The sequence below is a fragment of the Amia ocellicauda genome, chromosome 4, assembly GCF_036373705.1.
Source record: "Amia ocellicauda isolate fAmiCal2 chromosome 4, fAmiCal2.hap1, whole genome shotgun sequence".
NCBI classification, from domain to species: domain Eukaryota; kingdom Metazoa; phylum Chordata; class Actinopteri; order Amiiformes; family Amiidae; genus Amia; species Amia ocellicauda.
This window is the reverse complement of record NC_089853.1, coordinates 9,784,179-9,801,875: the sequence shown is the minus strand read 5'-3', so window position 1 is coordinate 9,801,875 and position 17,697 is coordinate 9,784,179. Positions and strand designations below refer to the sequence as shown.

Here is a 17,697-nt window from a genome sequence, read left to right as displayed (position 1 = left end):
GCGACTTTCTTGATTTTGTAAATGATTCTGCAGCGAAGCCAAAATTGTTTTTTCTATGCTACAATAAACACAATGCTCAAAATCATCTGGAGAAACATCTATTTTTTGGATGGGCGAATACATAATGCTGGCCCTGTCAGGTATGGAGGATATTCTTGTCTGGCCTGTTGGTTCGTGTCATTCTTTGAATCTGGCTGGCAGTTAAAATATTTGGTGACCCCTGCAATATGCAGATAACTTGGTATATGTTTCAACACTTTGCTTTAAACTTAAACACATGCTGAATCAAGATATGCAACATGTTATATTGTGGTTGTTTATATACCCCATAAGCTTAAAAAAAAAAAAAAAAAAAAAATCCAAGAAACTAACATGCTAGTATACGAATACTACGTTTTTGAAGCTCCAGATCAAATATGATAATTTAAAACTAACTACAATCTATTTTTATAAAGGAGCCCATGGTTAAGTCAATACTTTTGGAAAGGTTTGGAAATGCAGTAGCATATATTGATGCCTTAGTAGCCATGACATCACAATTAATATTGAACTAGGTTGTTGCAATGTAATCACTGCTGAAATTCAAATTGCTGAAATTCAAATTTCTGAAGTCCCAGAACTCTTGGCGTTAAAGGCGGAGACAAGTCAATTGGGAAAATATGGCAGTGGCGGGTGCATATAAATGTAATGTAATGCTAGCTAGACAGTTTTAGAAATAGTTAAATTATGTATCAAGGAAATAATACATAGATAGATAATATAAAACGATTATATAATCATGATTTAAATATATGATTAGAAAGTTCAGCCCAAAAACATTTCAGCAGCTATCAATTAATTAGTATTAGTAGTATCCTATAAAACTAGGAGGTGATATTAAGGAACAATGTATTTCAACATTATTATTATTATTATTGTAGTGACCTAACCTTTTAATGGTCGATGATGAAATAAAAACCAAAGAAGCAGAAGTCTTCCAAAACAAAAAGGGTGTTTATTGATCTTTTTGCAGCCCCCGAGGAACAGATGAACTCGCCCAAGCGGCCTCTGGTTCCGGGGTGGACGAACAGGAAGGGGGGCAGAACCATTGGGGGCAGAGTCAGGCTGCCTGCTGTGGGCAAATGGAGCAGGGGCAGAGGAGGGAAGTTCTGGGGACAAGGCCACTGGGGAGAGGTCAAGGGCAACAGAGGGTGGAGAAGGGGCAGCAGAGGAGGAACAAGAGGCAAAGGGGTGGATGAGGGGGAACGGGTGTGGGCCGAGGGTGATGCAGATGGAGGGTCCAGGAAGCTGGACTGGCCTGGCCGCGATAGGGAGCAAGGCGGTCCCAGTGCAAAACCTCCGCCTTGCCTCGTGGGGGGAGGCGAACCCGGTACACCACCTCCGCCAAACATTCCAGCACCACCCGCCCGCCCACTTGCTGTCCAGCTTCGGGTGCAGCGGGGTGGTTCTGGTCTTCTGGATGCCTGGGAACACCCAGGACTCTAAGTTTCTTCCCTGGTCCAAATGGAGCTGCGTGGGGACTCTGAATATGCTAAAGAACCCCTCCACCAGGGCATCAGCCACCGTCTAGGCCTCCTGGTCCGGAAGGGTATAAGCCTCAGGCCATTTAGTGAAGTAATTGAGGGCCACCAGCACATATCTGTTTCCCCGGGTGGAGCATGGAAATGGGCCCAGCACATCCACCACCACCCAATCCATTGGTGCCCCGACCACATGCTGCTGGAGAGGGGCGCGTGACTGCTCCTTGGGGCCCTTGGAGGTGGTGCAGGCAATAATCTCTGACATCTCACCGGCACTGTCCCCAGTAAAAGGCCTGTCGTAGGTGGGCGAAGTGTCTTGGTCATGCCGAAGTGGCCGACCCCTCAGGTGTCATGGTAGGCTGCAAGCACCTCCTACCAGAAGGCCTCTGGGACCGCAACCTGCCAACGTTCCTCCCCATTGGCTGGCTCCACCCACCGGCGTCGCAGCATAGCGCTGCGTGGTCTGTCCTAATGGTGAAGGGCAACTCACACAGATAGTGGCGGAAGTAACGGGTTGTCTCCACCACAACGAGCAGCTCCCAGTGTGTGACGCTGTAGTTGTCACAACAGCCTACACTTCTCTGGGTGCAGCTTGAGGCCTGCCTGGTGCAGTCATTCCAGCACTTTCCACAGTGCAGAGAGGGCATCGTCAAAGCTTCGCCCCTGGACCAGGAGATCGTCGAGTTAGACCAGGCACCTCTGACAACACCTTCATCATCAGGCACTCAAACGTGGCGGGGGCGTTTGCAGAGACCAAACGGCATGGCGCAGAACTGCCACAGCCCCTGACCGGTGGAGAAAGCAGTCTTGGCCCACGCTTCCGGAGTCAGGGCCACTTGCCAATAACTGCTCCGCAAGTCGAGAGAGGAGAACCAGGTGGAGCCAGCAATTAAATCCAGTGACTCGTCAATCCGGGGCAGGGGATAGGAATCTTTGACCGTCAACTCATTAAGCTGCCGATAATCCACACAGAACCTCCAGGTCCTGTCTTTCTTTGGAACCAGGACCACGGGGGAGGTCCAGGGACTGTCCGAGGGCTCGATGATGCCGGCGGATGCTGCACAACGTGAGTTCTGCTAGTATGGGCAGGGGATGCGGTGAAACTGGGCCCACAGCTGCTCACCTTATCCCTCTTGCAGGCCTTCCTGATTTGCGGCCCATACCTACTTGGTGACCATGGTAGCAGTAGTTTCATCAGCGGGGAGGGTCTCGGAGAGGACATCAAGGGGGCGGCGTCCCTTTTACACCAGCCCCAGCCCATTTCCCGACAGGGGACGTGGCAGCGCAGGTTGGATGGTACAGCAGTCGCGATGGATATGCCCTATTTGCCCGCATTGCCAACAAATGCGGGTGTCAGATTTCTTTGGCACCGGTGGTGTGTCCCCTAGTCCCCTGGTGCGGGTTGCCAGGTTGCGGGGGTCTGGATGCGACGGGCATTGAAGCGGTGCAGCAACATAACAGCCCGGGGCTGTGGTGACTGTTCCCCCAGGATAACTTCTACTAGCTTGGCCTGGTTCAGCGCAGCGTCGAATATTAGGGGGGCGGCAAGGCGGACCTGGTGGCAGACTGCATCGGGAGTGAGGCTGTGGAGGAAGACGTCTACAGCTAGGCCCTCTTGTACTGCTGGGGGGAACTCGTTGTATCCCCGGTGGGTTAGGTGACGAATATCAGCAGCGTATTGGCCTAAAGGCTCTCCGTGGCGGCATAAGCGGGCAGACAGTCGCTGACGCAGGAGAAGGACAGGCACTGCACCCCCAAAGGGGTAGGTTAGAGCTTGACTGACCGCTTCATAGTCTAGGTGTTCATCATCACCAATGTCCAACAATATCTGCAATGCCCCCCCTTCTAATGCAGCCGAGAGCTGTGCGGCTTTTTGTTCAGCAGTCCAGGAATTGGCCCGAGCCACCATCTCAAACTTGGCTACGTAGGCCTCTCAGGAGACCTTTCCATCATAACGCCCCGCCTTCAGCTCTTTCCAGCCGGCTATCAGCACAGGGCAGCCCAAGGATGAGGTCTGCAGTGTAGGCCACGGTTCCGGGGCCTGGGCGGCACCTTGTACAGTCTGGGCCTGGACAGTCTCATGCCCTATTTCCCCGCCGCTATGTCAAGGCTTATCTACCCCCCACAGCTAACACATGCACGTATTGTTGTACAGTTTCAATACTTCAGTACAGGCTCTCTTTCTATTAGCAGCTGTATCAGTGCAGGTTCGGTGGGACTCAGTCTCTTGATCAGCTGTAAAAGCTGTGTATCGGCAGTCCACATGTCTTCTCCTGACTCGGTTTTTAGACTATTTTTCTGTAGGCTTACAGAGTGCCGCGTCTTCCACGTGGGCCGCATGGTCCTGCAGTCCAAGATGGCCGCTCTTCCCGCGGCAACGTGGTCGGCCTGGTCCCGTCCCGCGCCTCCTGGCCGATCTCCTCTCTCCACCATTGCACTGCATCTCATTGCACCTCTCTCTTCCTCCCCACCTCTCGCTGTATTTCTTCTAATATTCTCCTCGCACTCTCTCCTTCTTCTTACTACTGAATTAACTTTCTAATCCAGGGGTGGCTAACCCTGGTCCGGGAGAGCCGCAATCCTGCAGGATTTCCAAGTCTCTCTTAATTACCAATCAGTGGATATCTTGAACACAGTGACTTTTTGGCCAATTAAGCAGTTAACGATCTGGATAAAACAAAAACCTGCAGACCCTGCGGCTCTCCAGGACCAGGATTAGCCACCACTGTTCTAATCCATACTGTCTCCATGGAAGCAAATTAAGAAATTTGTCCACAAAAATGTATTATTTTTTAACTTAAAAAAATGCTGAATCTGATTAACGTGTGTCATGTGTCCGATCTTTACCTATTCTAGCGTAGTCTGCTTGTCTGCTACATGCATGTCAGTAGCTAGCTAGTGTAGCCTAGCTAAATTGATTGTTTAGAAAGTCTGGTGCCCAAAACTGCAAAGAGACTGACAAGATGTATCTGAAGTATTTACAAGTTGCCAAAGACAGACACAGGACAGTACAGGTGAGAGGCAGCCATCTTGTTGTGTTCCTAGTTTCAGACAGTCTTAGCATTCCTCATTTTGTTTTAACTTTGCCTTAATTGAAGTTAATCTTGTCTGTAGTTTGCCTTAATTTAAGTCAATTCAGTACAGCTGCTGAGTTGATGAAAGTAAATGGGTTGAAGGAAAAGTGATTTAGTCAAGGATTAGCAGGAATTCTGTTCCAGGTGGAACCAGGTGGAGACAGTTAGGTGTGAATTGGTGGCAGGTACACAAAAGCTACTTAAAGCAGCTGTTGAGACAGAGCTGCGCTGTTTCTTGGTGACAAAAAGTTAAGCAGTTGACTAGGGAACAGGAACCAAGAGACTGAAAAACTGTAACATTTAGAAGCATGTGGCCACTACAGTGTCAGGTTTGCAGAATTATTGCCTTTCTGCATGAACTCATCCAGGAAGATTTCATCTGTGAACGTTGTCGGGATGTTGAAGTCCAAAGATCAAAGTCTGTGATCTTGAGGCTCAGCTTTTGATCTGCGCTGTATTAGTGATATGGAAGAATTGGTCAACCAGCTCATGAGAGAGATGGTGTGCATGCCAAAACCTAGGAGGATTAAGCCCTTAGAGCAGGAAAGTGTAGAGAACTGCTGGGTTATAGCAGCACTTTGGTGTCGAATGACCTCCTCCCGTTTGTAAATTTTCTTATGTTCTTATGTAAAAGCCATTTACGTGCATCCATGGATGAGGCCAGACTGCTGAACCTCAATTTACTGAGTGATTGTCATAGACAAAGAGAAAGTGGTTGGCAGGTTTACCAAAATAAAGGAAAGGAAGATTAAGCTGCATGGACCCTCACCTACCACTGTCTCGACCACACTGCACCAAGCTACCTTCAGACACTCGTCTCTCCATACATCCCCTCCAGACCACTGCGCTCCTCCAGTGCCAGAAGACTAACTCTACCTCCTCTCCACTCTCCTTCCTCCAGAGCCGCTCCTTCTCATCCCTGGCCCCTAAATGGTGGAACGACCTGCCCACCGAAGTCAAAACCGCAGAGTCCTTGACCTCATTCCGGCATTTACTCAAGACGCATCTTTTCCAACAGTCCTTGTAATATTAGTCCTTTTATCCCTGCTAGATAGCACTTCACAGTTTTATTATGCTCCTTGCTCTTTTGATTGTTTTCCTACTTGCTCCCTTTCCCGTAGCCCTTGACTGTGACCCTACATCTTGACAGCACTTAGCTTTCACTGTCCAGGACGTAGGACCTCACTTACTGTACTTGTGTAAATTGTAAATTGGAATTTGTAGAATGTATTTGGAATTACTATGTTTTAGTTAAATTGAATTTGTAATGATTGATGCCTTGTAATTAACTGTATTTTTGCACTTTGTTTTGCACTTACAGTGGGGGAAAAAAGTATTTGATCCCCTGCTGATTTTGTATGTTTGCCCACTGACAAATAAATGATCAGTCTATCATTTTAATGGTAGGTGTATTTTAGCAGTGAGAGACAGAATTAATACAAAAAAATCCAGAACAACACATTTCAAAAAAGTTATAAATTGATTTGCATGTTAATGAGGGAAATAAGTATTTGACCCCTTCGACTTAGTACTTGGTGGCAATACCCTTGTTGGCAATCACAGAGGTCAGACGTTTCTTGTAGTTGGCCACCAGGTTTGCACACATCTCAGGAGGGATTTTGTCCCACTCCTCTTTCAGATCCTCTCCAAGTCATTAAGGTTTCGAGGCTGACGTTTGGCAACTCGAACCTTCAGCTCCCTCCACAGATTTTCTATGGGATTAAGGTCTGGAGACTGGCTAGGCCACTCCAGGACCTTAATGTGCTTCTTCTTGAGCCACTCCTTTGTTGCCTTGGCTGTGTGTTTTGGGTCATTGTCATGCTGGAATACCCATCCACGACCCATTTTCAATGCCCTGGCTGAGGGAAGGAGGTTCTCACCCAAGATTTGACGGTACATGGCCCCGTCCATCGTCCCTTTGATGCGGTGCAGTTGTCCTGTCCCCTTAGCAGAAAAACACCCCTAAAGCATAATGTTTCCACCTCCATTTTTGACGGTGGGGATTGTGTTCTTGGGGTCATTCCTCCTCCTCTAAACACAGCGAGTTGATTGATGCCAAAGAGCTCGATTTTGGTCTCATCTGACCACAACACTTTCACCCAGTTCTCCTCTGAATCATTCAGATGTTCATTGGCAAACTTCAGACGGGCCTGTACATGTGCGTTCTTGAGCAGGGGGGCCTTGCGGGCGCTGCAGGATTTCAGTCCTTCACGGCGTAGTGTGTTACCAATTGTTTTCTTGGTGACTATGGTCCCAGCTGCCTTGAGATCATTAACAAGATCCTCCCGTGTAGTTCTGGGCTGATTCCTCACCGTTCTCATGATCATTGAAACTCCACGAGGTGAGATCTTGCATGGAGCCCCAGACCGAGGGAGACTAACAGTTATTTTGTGTTTCTTCCATTTGCGAATAATCGCACCAACTGTTGTCACCTTCTCACCAAGCTGCTTGGCGATGGTCTTGTAGCCCATTCCAGCCTTGTGTAGGTCTACAATCTTGTCCCTGACATCCTTGGACAGCTCTTTGGTCTTGGCCATGGTGGAGAGTTTGGAATCTGATTGATTGATTGATTGATCGATTGCTTCTGTGGACAGGTGTCTTTTATACAGGTAACGAGCTGAGATTAGAAGCTCTCCCTTTAAGAGAGTGCTCCTAATCTCAGCTCGTTACCTGTATAAAAGACACCTGGGAGCCAGAAATCTTGCTGATTGATAGAGGATCAAATACTTATTTCCCTCATTAACATGCAAATCAATTTATAACTTTTTTGAAATGCGTTTTTCTGGATTTTTTTGCTGTTATTCTGTCTCTCACTGTTTAAATACACCTACCATTAAAATTATAGACTGATCATTTCTTTATCAGTGGGCAAACGTACAAAATCAGCAGGGGATCAAATACTTTTTTCCCTCAATGTATGTTGTAAGTCGCCCTGGATAAGGGTGTCTGCCAAGAAATAAAAATAATGATAATAATAATAATAATTTATGATTTGTATTTAGTTCACCTGTTGTTCGTATTTGTTCTGTTGCATTATGGATTATTAATTGGATTATATTTTAGCGATCTGAGACTGGGGGGGCGGTCATGTGTGTTTGCATGTCTGTGTATGGGTGTATGTCTGTGTGTTGGGGGATGGGGCGGTGAAGAACCTTTCGAAAAAGTGGAGTCTGTGGGGTCTTAAAGTTTATCAAAATGGTTACAGCTTTTATAGCTAAAATGACATATGGTACTGCAACCTGTCCAATCACAAGCTTGCAAAAGTGCAAGTCTGCAAAAGAGTGTGGGCTGTATATCCGTGTGGGCTGTCCTCCCATCGTGGAAGCAGATGTCTCCTGTTATTGCATTCAAAATGTCCAATCTCACAGTTTTAATAATGGAACAATGGAACCATGAATCACTGCAATGTGATCTCTTCGGCCTTGAGTAAAACACAGGAAGACCAGAAGCAGATGCTGAGAGAAGAACTTCTACAGAATCATCCCTCATAAAACAGCCTTGCTAGCATTTGTTTGCTTGACCCTTAATTTGCTGACTCTTTAACATGCTAATTAAATACTAATACTAATATAAATAATTACACTGGTTTCTTCAGGCGGTTTATGGTGTACGTGCGTAGGTGGGGTGCATGCTTGGTGGTTCATGTGTGTGGTGTGTGTGCATGCTTGTTACGTTAGCAGGCTTAGTTCTGGGGTGAAGGGTTAAATAAAAGTTCCTGTTTGCTTGAACTCTGCGTCCCCTCCATTTACTGCTGTTTTACGATGAAGAACCCCAAGTCATTACAATATATACAAGAGGATAATTGAAGATTACTGCTGGCTAAGAGCATGGGCTACTCTTTTTGGTGAGTAAGACATGATTTAATTCTGTATACACTACCGTAAAGTTTTAGAACACCTAAATATTTCCAGTTTTTATTGAGATTTACACAGTTTAATGTCGCAATGTACTCTGAAATTAAAGCATAGAACAAATAAACAATTGGAGATAAAGAAATCATGGAATCCTTTCATTTAACAAAATGTATGTAATGGAACAAGTAATGGGTTAACAACTTACTGCTGTTCTGCAGCAATGGAAGTAAATTAAGTCTTGAAAGTTGATGCTAACAATTCCTACAGGTGTCCCAACTTTTGCTGATTACTTACAAACCCTCTGTCTGTATAAAAGCAGTGTTGAAACAGACTGTTACTACACCATCTTAAGCATTATTTGGACAGTATTTTACTGCAGGAAGTAGTATATTGCTATCATAATGGCGAGACAAAGGCAATTAACAAAGAAAAAGACAGACAGATCATTATAACCCTTAAAAGTGTAGGTCTTTCCTTTCGAGAAATTGCCAAGAAAGTGAGTACAGCTTCCTTCACCATCAAAAGACACTTGGAAACTGGAGGAAACCCTGACAGGAAGAGGTCTGGCAGACCCAAAGCCACAACAGAATCAGAAGTTTCTGAGAGTCAAAGTCTCAGTTTCAACTGTGAAGAGAAGACTTCAAACTGCAGGTTTGACAGGTTGAGTGGCAGTAAGAAAGCCATTGCTAAGATGGCAAAATAAGAAAAAGAGGCTTGCCTGGGCCATGAAGCACTGCCAGCGGACTACTGAAGACTGGAAGAAGGTCTTATGGACCGATTAATCAAAATTTGAAATCTTCAGTTCATCACACAGGGTTTTTGTACTTATCGAGTAGGCAAAAGGATGGTTCCTCAGTGTGTGACACCAACTGTCAAACACGGAGGAGGAAGCGTGATGGTCTGCGGCTCTTTTGCTGGATCCAGAGTCGGCGACTTGCACAGAGTGAGTGGCATCCTGAACCAAAACAGCTACCACAGCATTTTTCAGCGCCATGCATACCCTCTGGTATTTGCCTAGTTGGTCAGGGGTTCATCCTACAGCAAGATAATGACCCAAAACATACCTCCAGGCTATGTCAGAACTACCTCAGAAGAAAATAACAAAACATTAGGATTCAAATCATGGAATGGCCAGCACAGGGGGATCTACTGCGTGGGGGGTCCACCCCGGCGCAGTACAAGAGGCATCCGAGGATGCAATCCAGCACGGCGGTGACTGAAGCAGCAGGGTGCCAATGTGCATACCCCAGAAGTCACATGTGGTTCACGTGTGTGTAGCGGGGGTAGTTCCAGGATGAAGGCTTAGCCCCACGTGGGAACATGTGATTGGAGGAGCCAGTCATGAGGCCAGAGGGCTTAAATAGGGGTTCCAGGTTGCCGGGAGTCAGTTCCAGTTCGAGTAAAGCGGCTTTCACACCAGACATAGGGCGGCAGATCCCATTGGTTTCAAAAGAGACGGGATTGGGCTGCGGTAGAGGTGCGGGGTTAAGAAGTGGCAGAGTAGCGAGGTACGCAAGAGACAAACTATTTTCAACTTCGCCGCACTGTGCAGTGACGTAGACAGCCATCAGCCAATCACAGAACAGAATGAGGCTCAGTGGAGATACCAAAATAGTTAAATGGAGGAGAAACGTATCAGTGATTATTTTCAGATCTCATATTTATACAACAATAACCCGTTCAATTTGCAACTTTAAGAAGCCAATATTGTCTGAAAAGTGATGTGAGGTTAAAAAGGATTGCTTTTCAGGATCGCAGATAATGAAACTTTAGCTTGATATAATGTAAGCAATATATTAAAATAATAACGAAAACGTATTCTTACGGTTGTGGGCGGCAAAGAACCAATACTACCATGTGGTACCAAACAGAGTGGATTTTATTTAAGGGAAACTAACAATCAGGACAACTCGTTATGATTGTGGTGATGCAGGAATTTAAAAATAGCTATGTAGTTTGTGTAAAATAAAGGTTAGGCTCTTATCCTTTCCTGATGTAATTTAATACGTATTGCTTAATCATCATAATTGCAACCCTTGTACATACTGATACTGTGACATGCGCTATTGGAAGTAACAGGTATTTGCATTCAAGCGGTCACGTCTGGTCGTGTTCGTGTAGCGAGGATCTGCGCTGCTCCGCCAATGGGATCGGTGGGATTGTGCAGATCTGCGCAGAACTGCGCTACAAGACCATTGCCTTACCCGTGGGAGTTACACTGAGGACGAAAAACCTGTCAGTCAGGCAGATGTTGTGGAATAAACACAACCCAATTACAACAACACAATCAGATAAGGGGGAGGTATGCTGTTTCGTGATAGAAACTGAAATAAAAAAATAAATACATATGTGAATTCTGTGGTCGGTAGGGTATCTGGTGGCAACTTTAGTGAAGACTAAGCTGATATCTGCGCGGTGTGTGTAGCCAGGACGGGACCTGGATATCTGCAGGAAAACGCAGCTCGGAGGGTAATGTAGTTTAGAGGCCGCAAGTTAATGTGGATGTGTTAGTTTCGTTTTGTTTTACCGTCTCACTACACACACTTATTCTGCGTGTAATGACAGTTGCACCAAATGCGCAAACACATTTCAAGAAACGATTCGCTTAATTGCTTTTTCACCCCGACACAGAGCGTGAAAACGTTTAGCTGTAAGCATTGCTTTCAGGGGACCAAGCAAATATAGACTGTAGAACATTATATGCAAATAGATGTCATTTTGGGAAACAATTTTAGAAAATGTAGTCATGATTCTGAGAGCATCCTATATATCTACCAAATAGTGACGTTTTATGCAATGCAACGTTTTATAAGCTACATACCTAGCCTATATCATGATTTAAACAACAAAAAGGTGTACCTACAACTGTTTTGGAGTTTGGAGTTTGTCCTAATTAAATTGAACACATTTACTTTGAGTGAGAAAGCGAAGAGTAATACAGTTGTATAATTCTGGTAGGAATAATTTGTTAATGGTATGCTTCATTAGAAATTGGAAAATTGAGTTTTAATTAGAGGCAGGTAATCTAATGTAATACATCAATGTATAGTTTAAGAGCTCTCCTTCCCACACTGCAATGCAGTGTCACAGTTCAAGATAAATATTCTGATTACTAAGGAGGAGCTATCTGTATGAACTGAAATTCTTGGTTTAAGTACAATTGATTTTATCAAATATGGCACACTAGTCCTTCAAATATATATTTTTGCGTTTATCAACAAATTAAAACAAACTTGTATTTATTTAAAATTTCTCACATGATTTTTCAGATATTCAGTGGCATACCTGTTCATGCGTGAAAGATACACTGGTGTGCCATAGCCTAACACTAAACGACATGATTAACATGTTTTATTGTGTGATATTTTAAAAATCTATCAGGTTTATATCTATAAACAAAGTATTAGTATTCCAGAATTGTTACACATTAACCACTGCAATTTAGCAGACACAGCAAGTATTTCAATCTTATAATTAATATTAATAATACAATGGCAATAATAATAATACCTGCTGTAGCATTTTATATTTTTCCCTTTTTCTAATAGGTGAATTCAGTACTGGATATCTCCAAAAAAATCTTTCTTCTGCCTGAAGACATTAAAAAACAGTTCATTAGGTCCAGTCAACCACACTTTCCCAATCATGGCTGGGTTTCAGTGGGGACTGAAAGGTATGGTGACATTAAGATAAACCAACATACCAATCCTACTAAAGACCTGAAGAATGCCACCCACTCCAACAGTGCTGGACATCAGAGTGGTTTACATAGTTAATTTACAAACAGCATTCATTTTTTTCTCAGGTCTATTTTTAAGTGCCTAACATTGTTCGGTTTAAATTTTCAGGTTAAATCCTGATCGCCCAGGAGACCTCAAAGAGGCGTTTAATATTTCAGCTGTACATCCTGACATAGTAACAATCTTTTTATTTTCACTTAATATATTGTAGTATTTCGAGGGTAGCGGCCACGACGGACTCAAACCCCAGGCTCCCATGCCACAGTGCAGCGATCTTAAGGCCCAGGACTCTTAGCGAGGCTCGAGATCACTACACTACCCTCTGGCATGCTACACTATATTACATTTCTCAGCAGAAGCCCCAGCGACTTGTTATAATTGTTACAATTCATAATTATTTTTTAAATACAATTACCCATTTATACAGCTTTTATTTTTTTGTATTTAATTCATTAAACTGGAGCGATCTACAGTAGGCACAGTAGCTTGCTCAAGGGCACATCAGCCGGGGGGCCCTACCCACGACCCTCCACGAGTCCAAAGCCCTAAGCAATACACCACACTGCTGCACACTTACTGGCCATTGTATCAGTTAAAAGAAACACAGTTTTTATAATGTATGACTGTTTCCCTACAATTCAACAGGTGTGGCCTTCTGAAGATGTGCTGGCTGGTTTCCAGGAGATTATTGAGTCATTCTTTAAACGTTGTGACAAACTGTCCCTGAGGATTCTCAGAGTCATGGCCTGGGATTGGATGGTGACTTCTTTGTGAGCAAACACAACCAGATGAGCGGTATGTACTCCCACACCACAGGGTTAGGTCGTGCAGATCTTCATGTCTTTAATAAAATATACATCTCTGGACAAGATTAAGAGACATCTCCAAGTTCAGAAATCAATGTTAAGTGGTCTCTTAATTTTTTCCAGAGCTGTATATCTTTGGTTACCTTGCCCCCAGGTTCCTTTTGATCACACTCTTCTATGTGAGTTGAAATCTTGAAAAATAATAGTGTTCTGAAAAAGGTGATGAATAATGGAATCTGAGGCTTTAATTATTTAAATGTGACTTGTTGCTTGATGATAGTTACTTGATAAGATCTAGGTTATAGTAAGTAGACCTGAGCACTCTCTATGCATAAAACAATGTTGTTTCACACAGGTGATAAAAACCCCACCGGCCTCAGGACCCTGTACTACCCCCCTGTGGACAGGTCCTCAGTGAAAGAGGGACAGATCCGATGTGGAGAGCATTCAGACTATGGATCCATTACGCTGCTATTTCAAAGTAGTGAGGGTGGATTACAGGTATCTGTCATGCAAGAGCTTTCTTTGTTCCCAGATTTCCATATCTGAGTGCATAATTTCCAACCTTTGTTTTCCGCCCAGTCTATTTTGCATGACTTAATACACACGCAGAAAATAGGCAAAAATTAAAATATATCTGGTACATTATCAAGACAGACAGGTGCTTTATTGAAACATTTTCAATTTTTCAAAGTAAAAACTTGTGCTCCTTGCAAAAGTTTGGTTTATCCAAACTAATACTGGATTTGAATCAACCATCTTTTAAACAGAAGCAGAAAAAAATAATAACATTCTCTTATAATAAGGTAATAGAGCAATACTACTGAGGGAAACTTTGACTAGTCCATTAAACGTACATCAGATGGTAATGAAATGGTAGCAGAAATTCCACTCTGCTTTATGATAATGACAGCACTGTTCTCCTTTTCTTCTTCAAAGGTAAAGTGCTGAGCGGGAGTGTACATATCGGCACCTCCGATTCCTGGCACCGTTCTGATTAACATTGCTGACCTAATGCAGAGATGGACTTGCGATCGTTTTGTTTCTGCGGTAAGATGCAATAGATCTGTAATGATTGCCAGAGCAATAGAGAGCTGTGCAATTTGAGTTGATGGGTCCAGATATGAAACATATTTATGTTAAATTATTTAGATGACTGGATTGTGTTGACTTCAGGTATGCTATTCTTCTTTTTTTTTGTGTGGGGGGGTTCTCTCCTGTTGAAAACAAATTTGCGTGTCATAATATTCTAAGGGGGCTGAATGAGATTGTTTTGTGTATATTTTTGGTTCTGATTTACAAAACTAGCTACACTCTTATAACAAAAGTAGTTCAAAATGGCACAGTGACAGATGAATAAAGTCAGTTTTTTGCCCTTAATGAATTGAACAAATCTCAGGTTCAATTAGTTCAAATCACATTCAATATCTAATCCTCAGCTGAGGCCACTCCCTTTCTAACATTCAGACTTTAACCAATGCATTTTTTGAAAGAGAGAGAGCTTTATGCATCCAATAAATATTGACATTCTCCTTGATGCACTGTAATCAGAGTTAGTCTGGTTTGTATTAATCTTAAACATAAAAAGATTAGACTGAATATTTTGCCTTGGTGTTTTGTTTTTTAAATAGAAGCACAGGGTATTACTCCCAGCTGATGATGATAAGACTACAAGACAGTCTATGGCCTTCTTTGTGCACCCTGATGATGATGCAATAATTTCTTGCTTTGATGGCTCAAACAAATACCCTCCAATCAACTCTCTGGATTACCTTAATGAACGTTTTTATGCTTCTTATGGAGAGAAGTAAAATAAACTTGTGTGTTAGGCTGCCTCAGCTTTGGGACTTCCGGCTACATATCGTACCAAACAACAACATGGTACAACAGCAACGAGATTATACGTTTCTGTGAAAATAAAATGTTGTCTTATGATTGACTGATATAAATTTTCATTAATCTATAAATCTTCCTTTTCTGTTTTTATTTGCTTTTACTTAACCTTAAAGAGAATCAAGTATTGTACAATAATTTTGACATAGAATCTTTGATGGTCTCTTTGTATTAAAAATATTAATTTTAATATATATTAATATTAATGGAACAGCCAATACATACAGCACTGCATATGGAGATAATATATAGTGCCCTGCCTGTCACCCCCAGTTTATACATTTATACAATAGGTTCCAAATGTAGTCGTACCTTTGATGAAGTAAAACTAAAAGTTGATTTAGCAAATAAATTTAGGTTTATTTTATCATGCAAATTAATCAAGAGATAAAGAATTGTATGACTGTCAATGTGCTAGCTTATCTGTAAAAATGTTTTACTTATTTTAAATACACAACGTTCAAAATGTAATAATACTCCTACAATCAGTATTTTGTGGGTAGATTAAAGTGATTCACATAATTTGTAGTAATGTATCCATGTATCCAATGATATGAAGTGTAACAAATTGTAGTGAAATAAATATATAGTAGCGATATGGGACCCTTGGGGACGTGTTCATTGGAAGGACTGCGGTGTTCTCTGAGTGTGTCTGTCTGTCCTGTCTGTGGAAGGGGGGGGTGTTAAATGCTGGTGGTCACCGAACCAAATAATAAGGTCTTTGAATATGGTTTAAATATTTAATTTAAGTTAGGGTAGATGTTATTTCAGCCCGTTTTCTGTTATTCAGGAAGAATAAACAACAACATTGGAAAACTAACTTTTGTTTTCCTGTGTGAAACTCTGGTGTACGTGTGTATAAATTAGTGGTCTTACCAAGTATACATACACTATTTTCCAAAAGTAATTTACCATTGTATGAAATGTAAGTTGTTCTCTGTCCCCACGTAGTCTCCTCTGTTCCAGGGTGAAAAGGTTCAGTTCCTCAGTCTCTCAGTAGGACTTTCCCTTCAGACCTGGAATAAGTCTGGTTGCTCTCCTCTGAACTGCCTCTAGAGCCGCAATATCTTTCTTGAAGTGCAGAGCCCATAACTGTACACAGTATCCAGATGAGCTCTAACTAGCGCTTTGTACAGTCTGAACATTACTGCCCTTGTTTTAAATTCTACACTTTTGACAATATACCCTAACATTCTGTTTGCCTTTTTTATTGCTTCCCCCCATTGTTTTGATGGAGAAAGTGAGGAGTCCACATAGACTCCTAGGTCTTTCTATTCCTCCCATAGTGTAATTATAGTGGACATTATTGTTACCTGCATGTAATACCTTGCACTTGTCCACATTGAATTTAATCTGCCAGGTGTCGGCCCACAACTGAATATTATTTGCATGTATTTATCCCAAAAATCTTAAATCTTTTATTTTGTATTATTTATTATTATTATTATTATTATTATTATTATTATTATTATTTCTTCGCAGATGCCCTTATCCAGGGCGACTTACAACAAGTGCAATACAAAGTGCAAGAATACAGTTAAGTACAAGGCATCAAACATTACAAATTAAAATGTACATTATACAAAGCAATTCAAAGTATAATACATTTTACAACTTCCAATTTACCCATGTAAGTACAGTAAGTGAGGTCATACATCCTGGAAAGTAAAAGCGAAGTGCTGTCAAGATGTTTTTGTCGCTAAAACCAACTTTTTGTTACATTGAATCAGGTATCAATAAATGTGGAGGGGACTGTCCATTTACAAATACAATGTGATATGCAACTATGTGGAGATGCAGAAATACATGTTGATGTGACTAAACTGTATTATTACTATTGTTTCTTTTTAGACCCTTTTCTTTTCAAAACAAAAATAGTATGTTAAGCAAAGAAGCTGAGAAGAAAATAGTTTTTTTTTTTTTTAAACGGCCCCTGTGACTGAAGTCTCCCTTGAAGCCAGTAGTAGTAATGGAGGTAATGTTGGTTTTATATTCAGACATTCAACAGACATTTAAAGCTTAAAAAAATAAAAAAATAAAAAAAGAATTCAGTGATTGTCACAGAAACATCAAACTAGATGTGATGTATTTATATAATGTCAATAATATTGCATTTAAGGACATAAAACAATAATTCAGTCATTGTCACAGAAAAATTACTTTATTGTACATAGTTACATAGTTAATTCAACATATCATGTCATCACACCTAATCCTCACAGATAATTACTAATACAATATATATATTGTATATATCAATATATAAGACAATATCTTGTGGGAAAGACTCTAAGCAACATTTCTGAACGTTACACCATCTTCCCCCTTTCTCGGTACCGGTAATTACAAACATGACTATGTACTACAAAAGATCAAATACATTTCCTCTTGTTGGTCAGAAGATGAATTATTGTCATATGGCACACATTTACATACGCTGTGGAAAGGGTCTACATACCTCCCATATCATTGTGTTTGCTCACAAAGAAGTCACCATCTAGATCTAAACTCAAGGCCATCACTCTGAGTACCCTCAGTGCCAGCTGCTCACATCGGGTAAAGAATGACTCCGTAGTTTTACGGAAACCAGCAAGACACTTTTTGTTGTATTTAACTAAAACAATTGGCAGATATTTAAAATAAGAAGAGAATCTTACTGTGTCAGGTTGTATAGAAACAATATTGAATGCTTCTTTGAGGTCTCCTGGGCGAAGTGGGTTTAATCTGAAAAATAAAATGGGACATTGTATGTTAGGCACTAACATTTTGTATGTGGCTGTATCATAAAGCTAGTATTGTCTGACATGTCT

At 42.1% G+C, this 17,697-nt stretch overlaps 1 protein-coding gene across 1 annotated transcript; it reads left to right on the top strand.

The window, feature by feature from the left end:
* Window positions 1–10,489: 10,489 nt before the first annotated feature.
* LOC136747764 (uncharacterized) lies at window positions 10,490–15,483 on the top strand. The gene is given in 8 exon segments (XM_066700942.1): window positions 10,490–10,750; window positions 11,997–12,121; window positions 12,297–12,363; window positions 12,834–12,930; window positions 12,933–12,983; window positions 13,350–13,495; window positions 13,934–14,044; window positions 14,626–15,483. Coding segments are annotated over 8 exon segments (831 nt in total). The 5' UTR covers window positions 10,490–10,696; the 3' UTR covers window positions 14,806–15,483.
* Window positions 15,484–17,697: the final 2,214 nt, after the last annotated feature.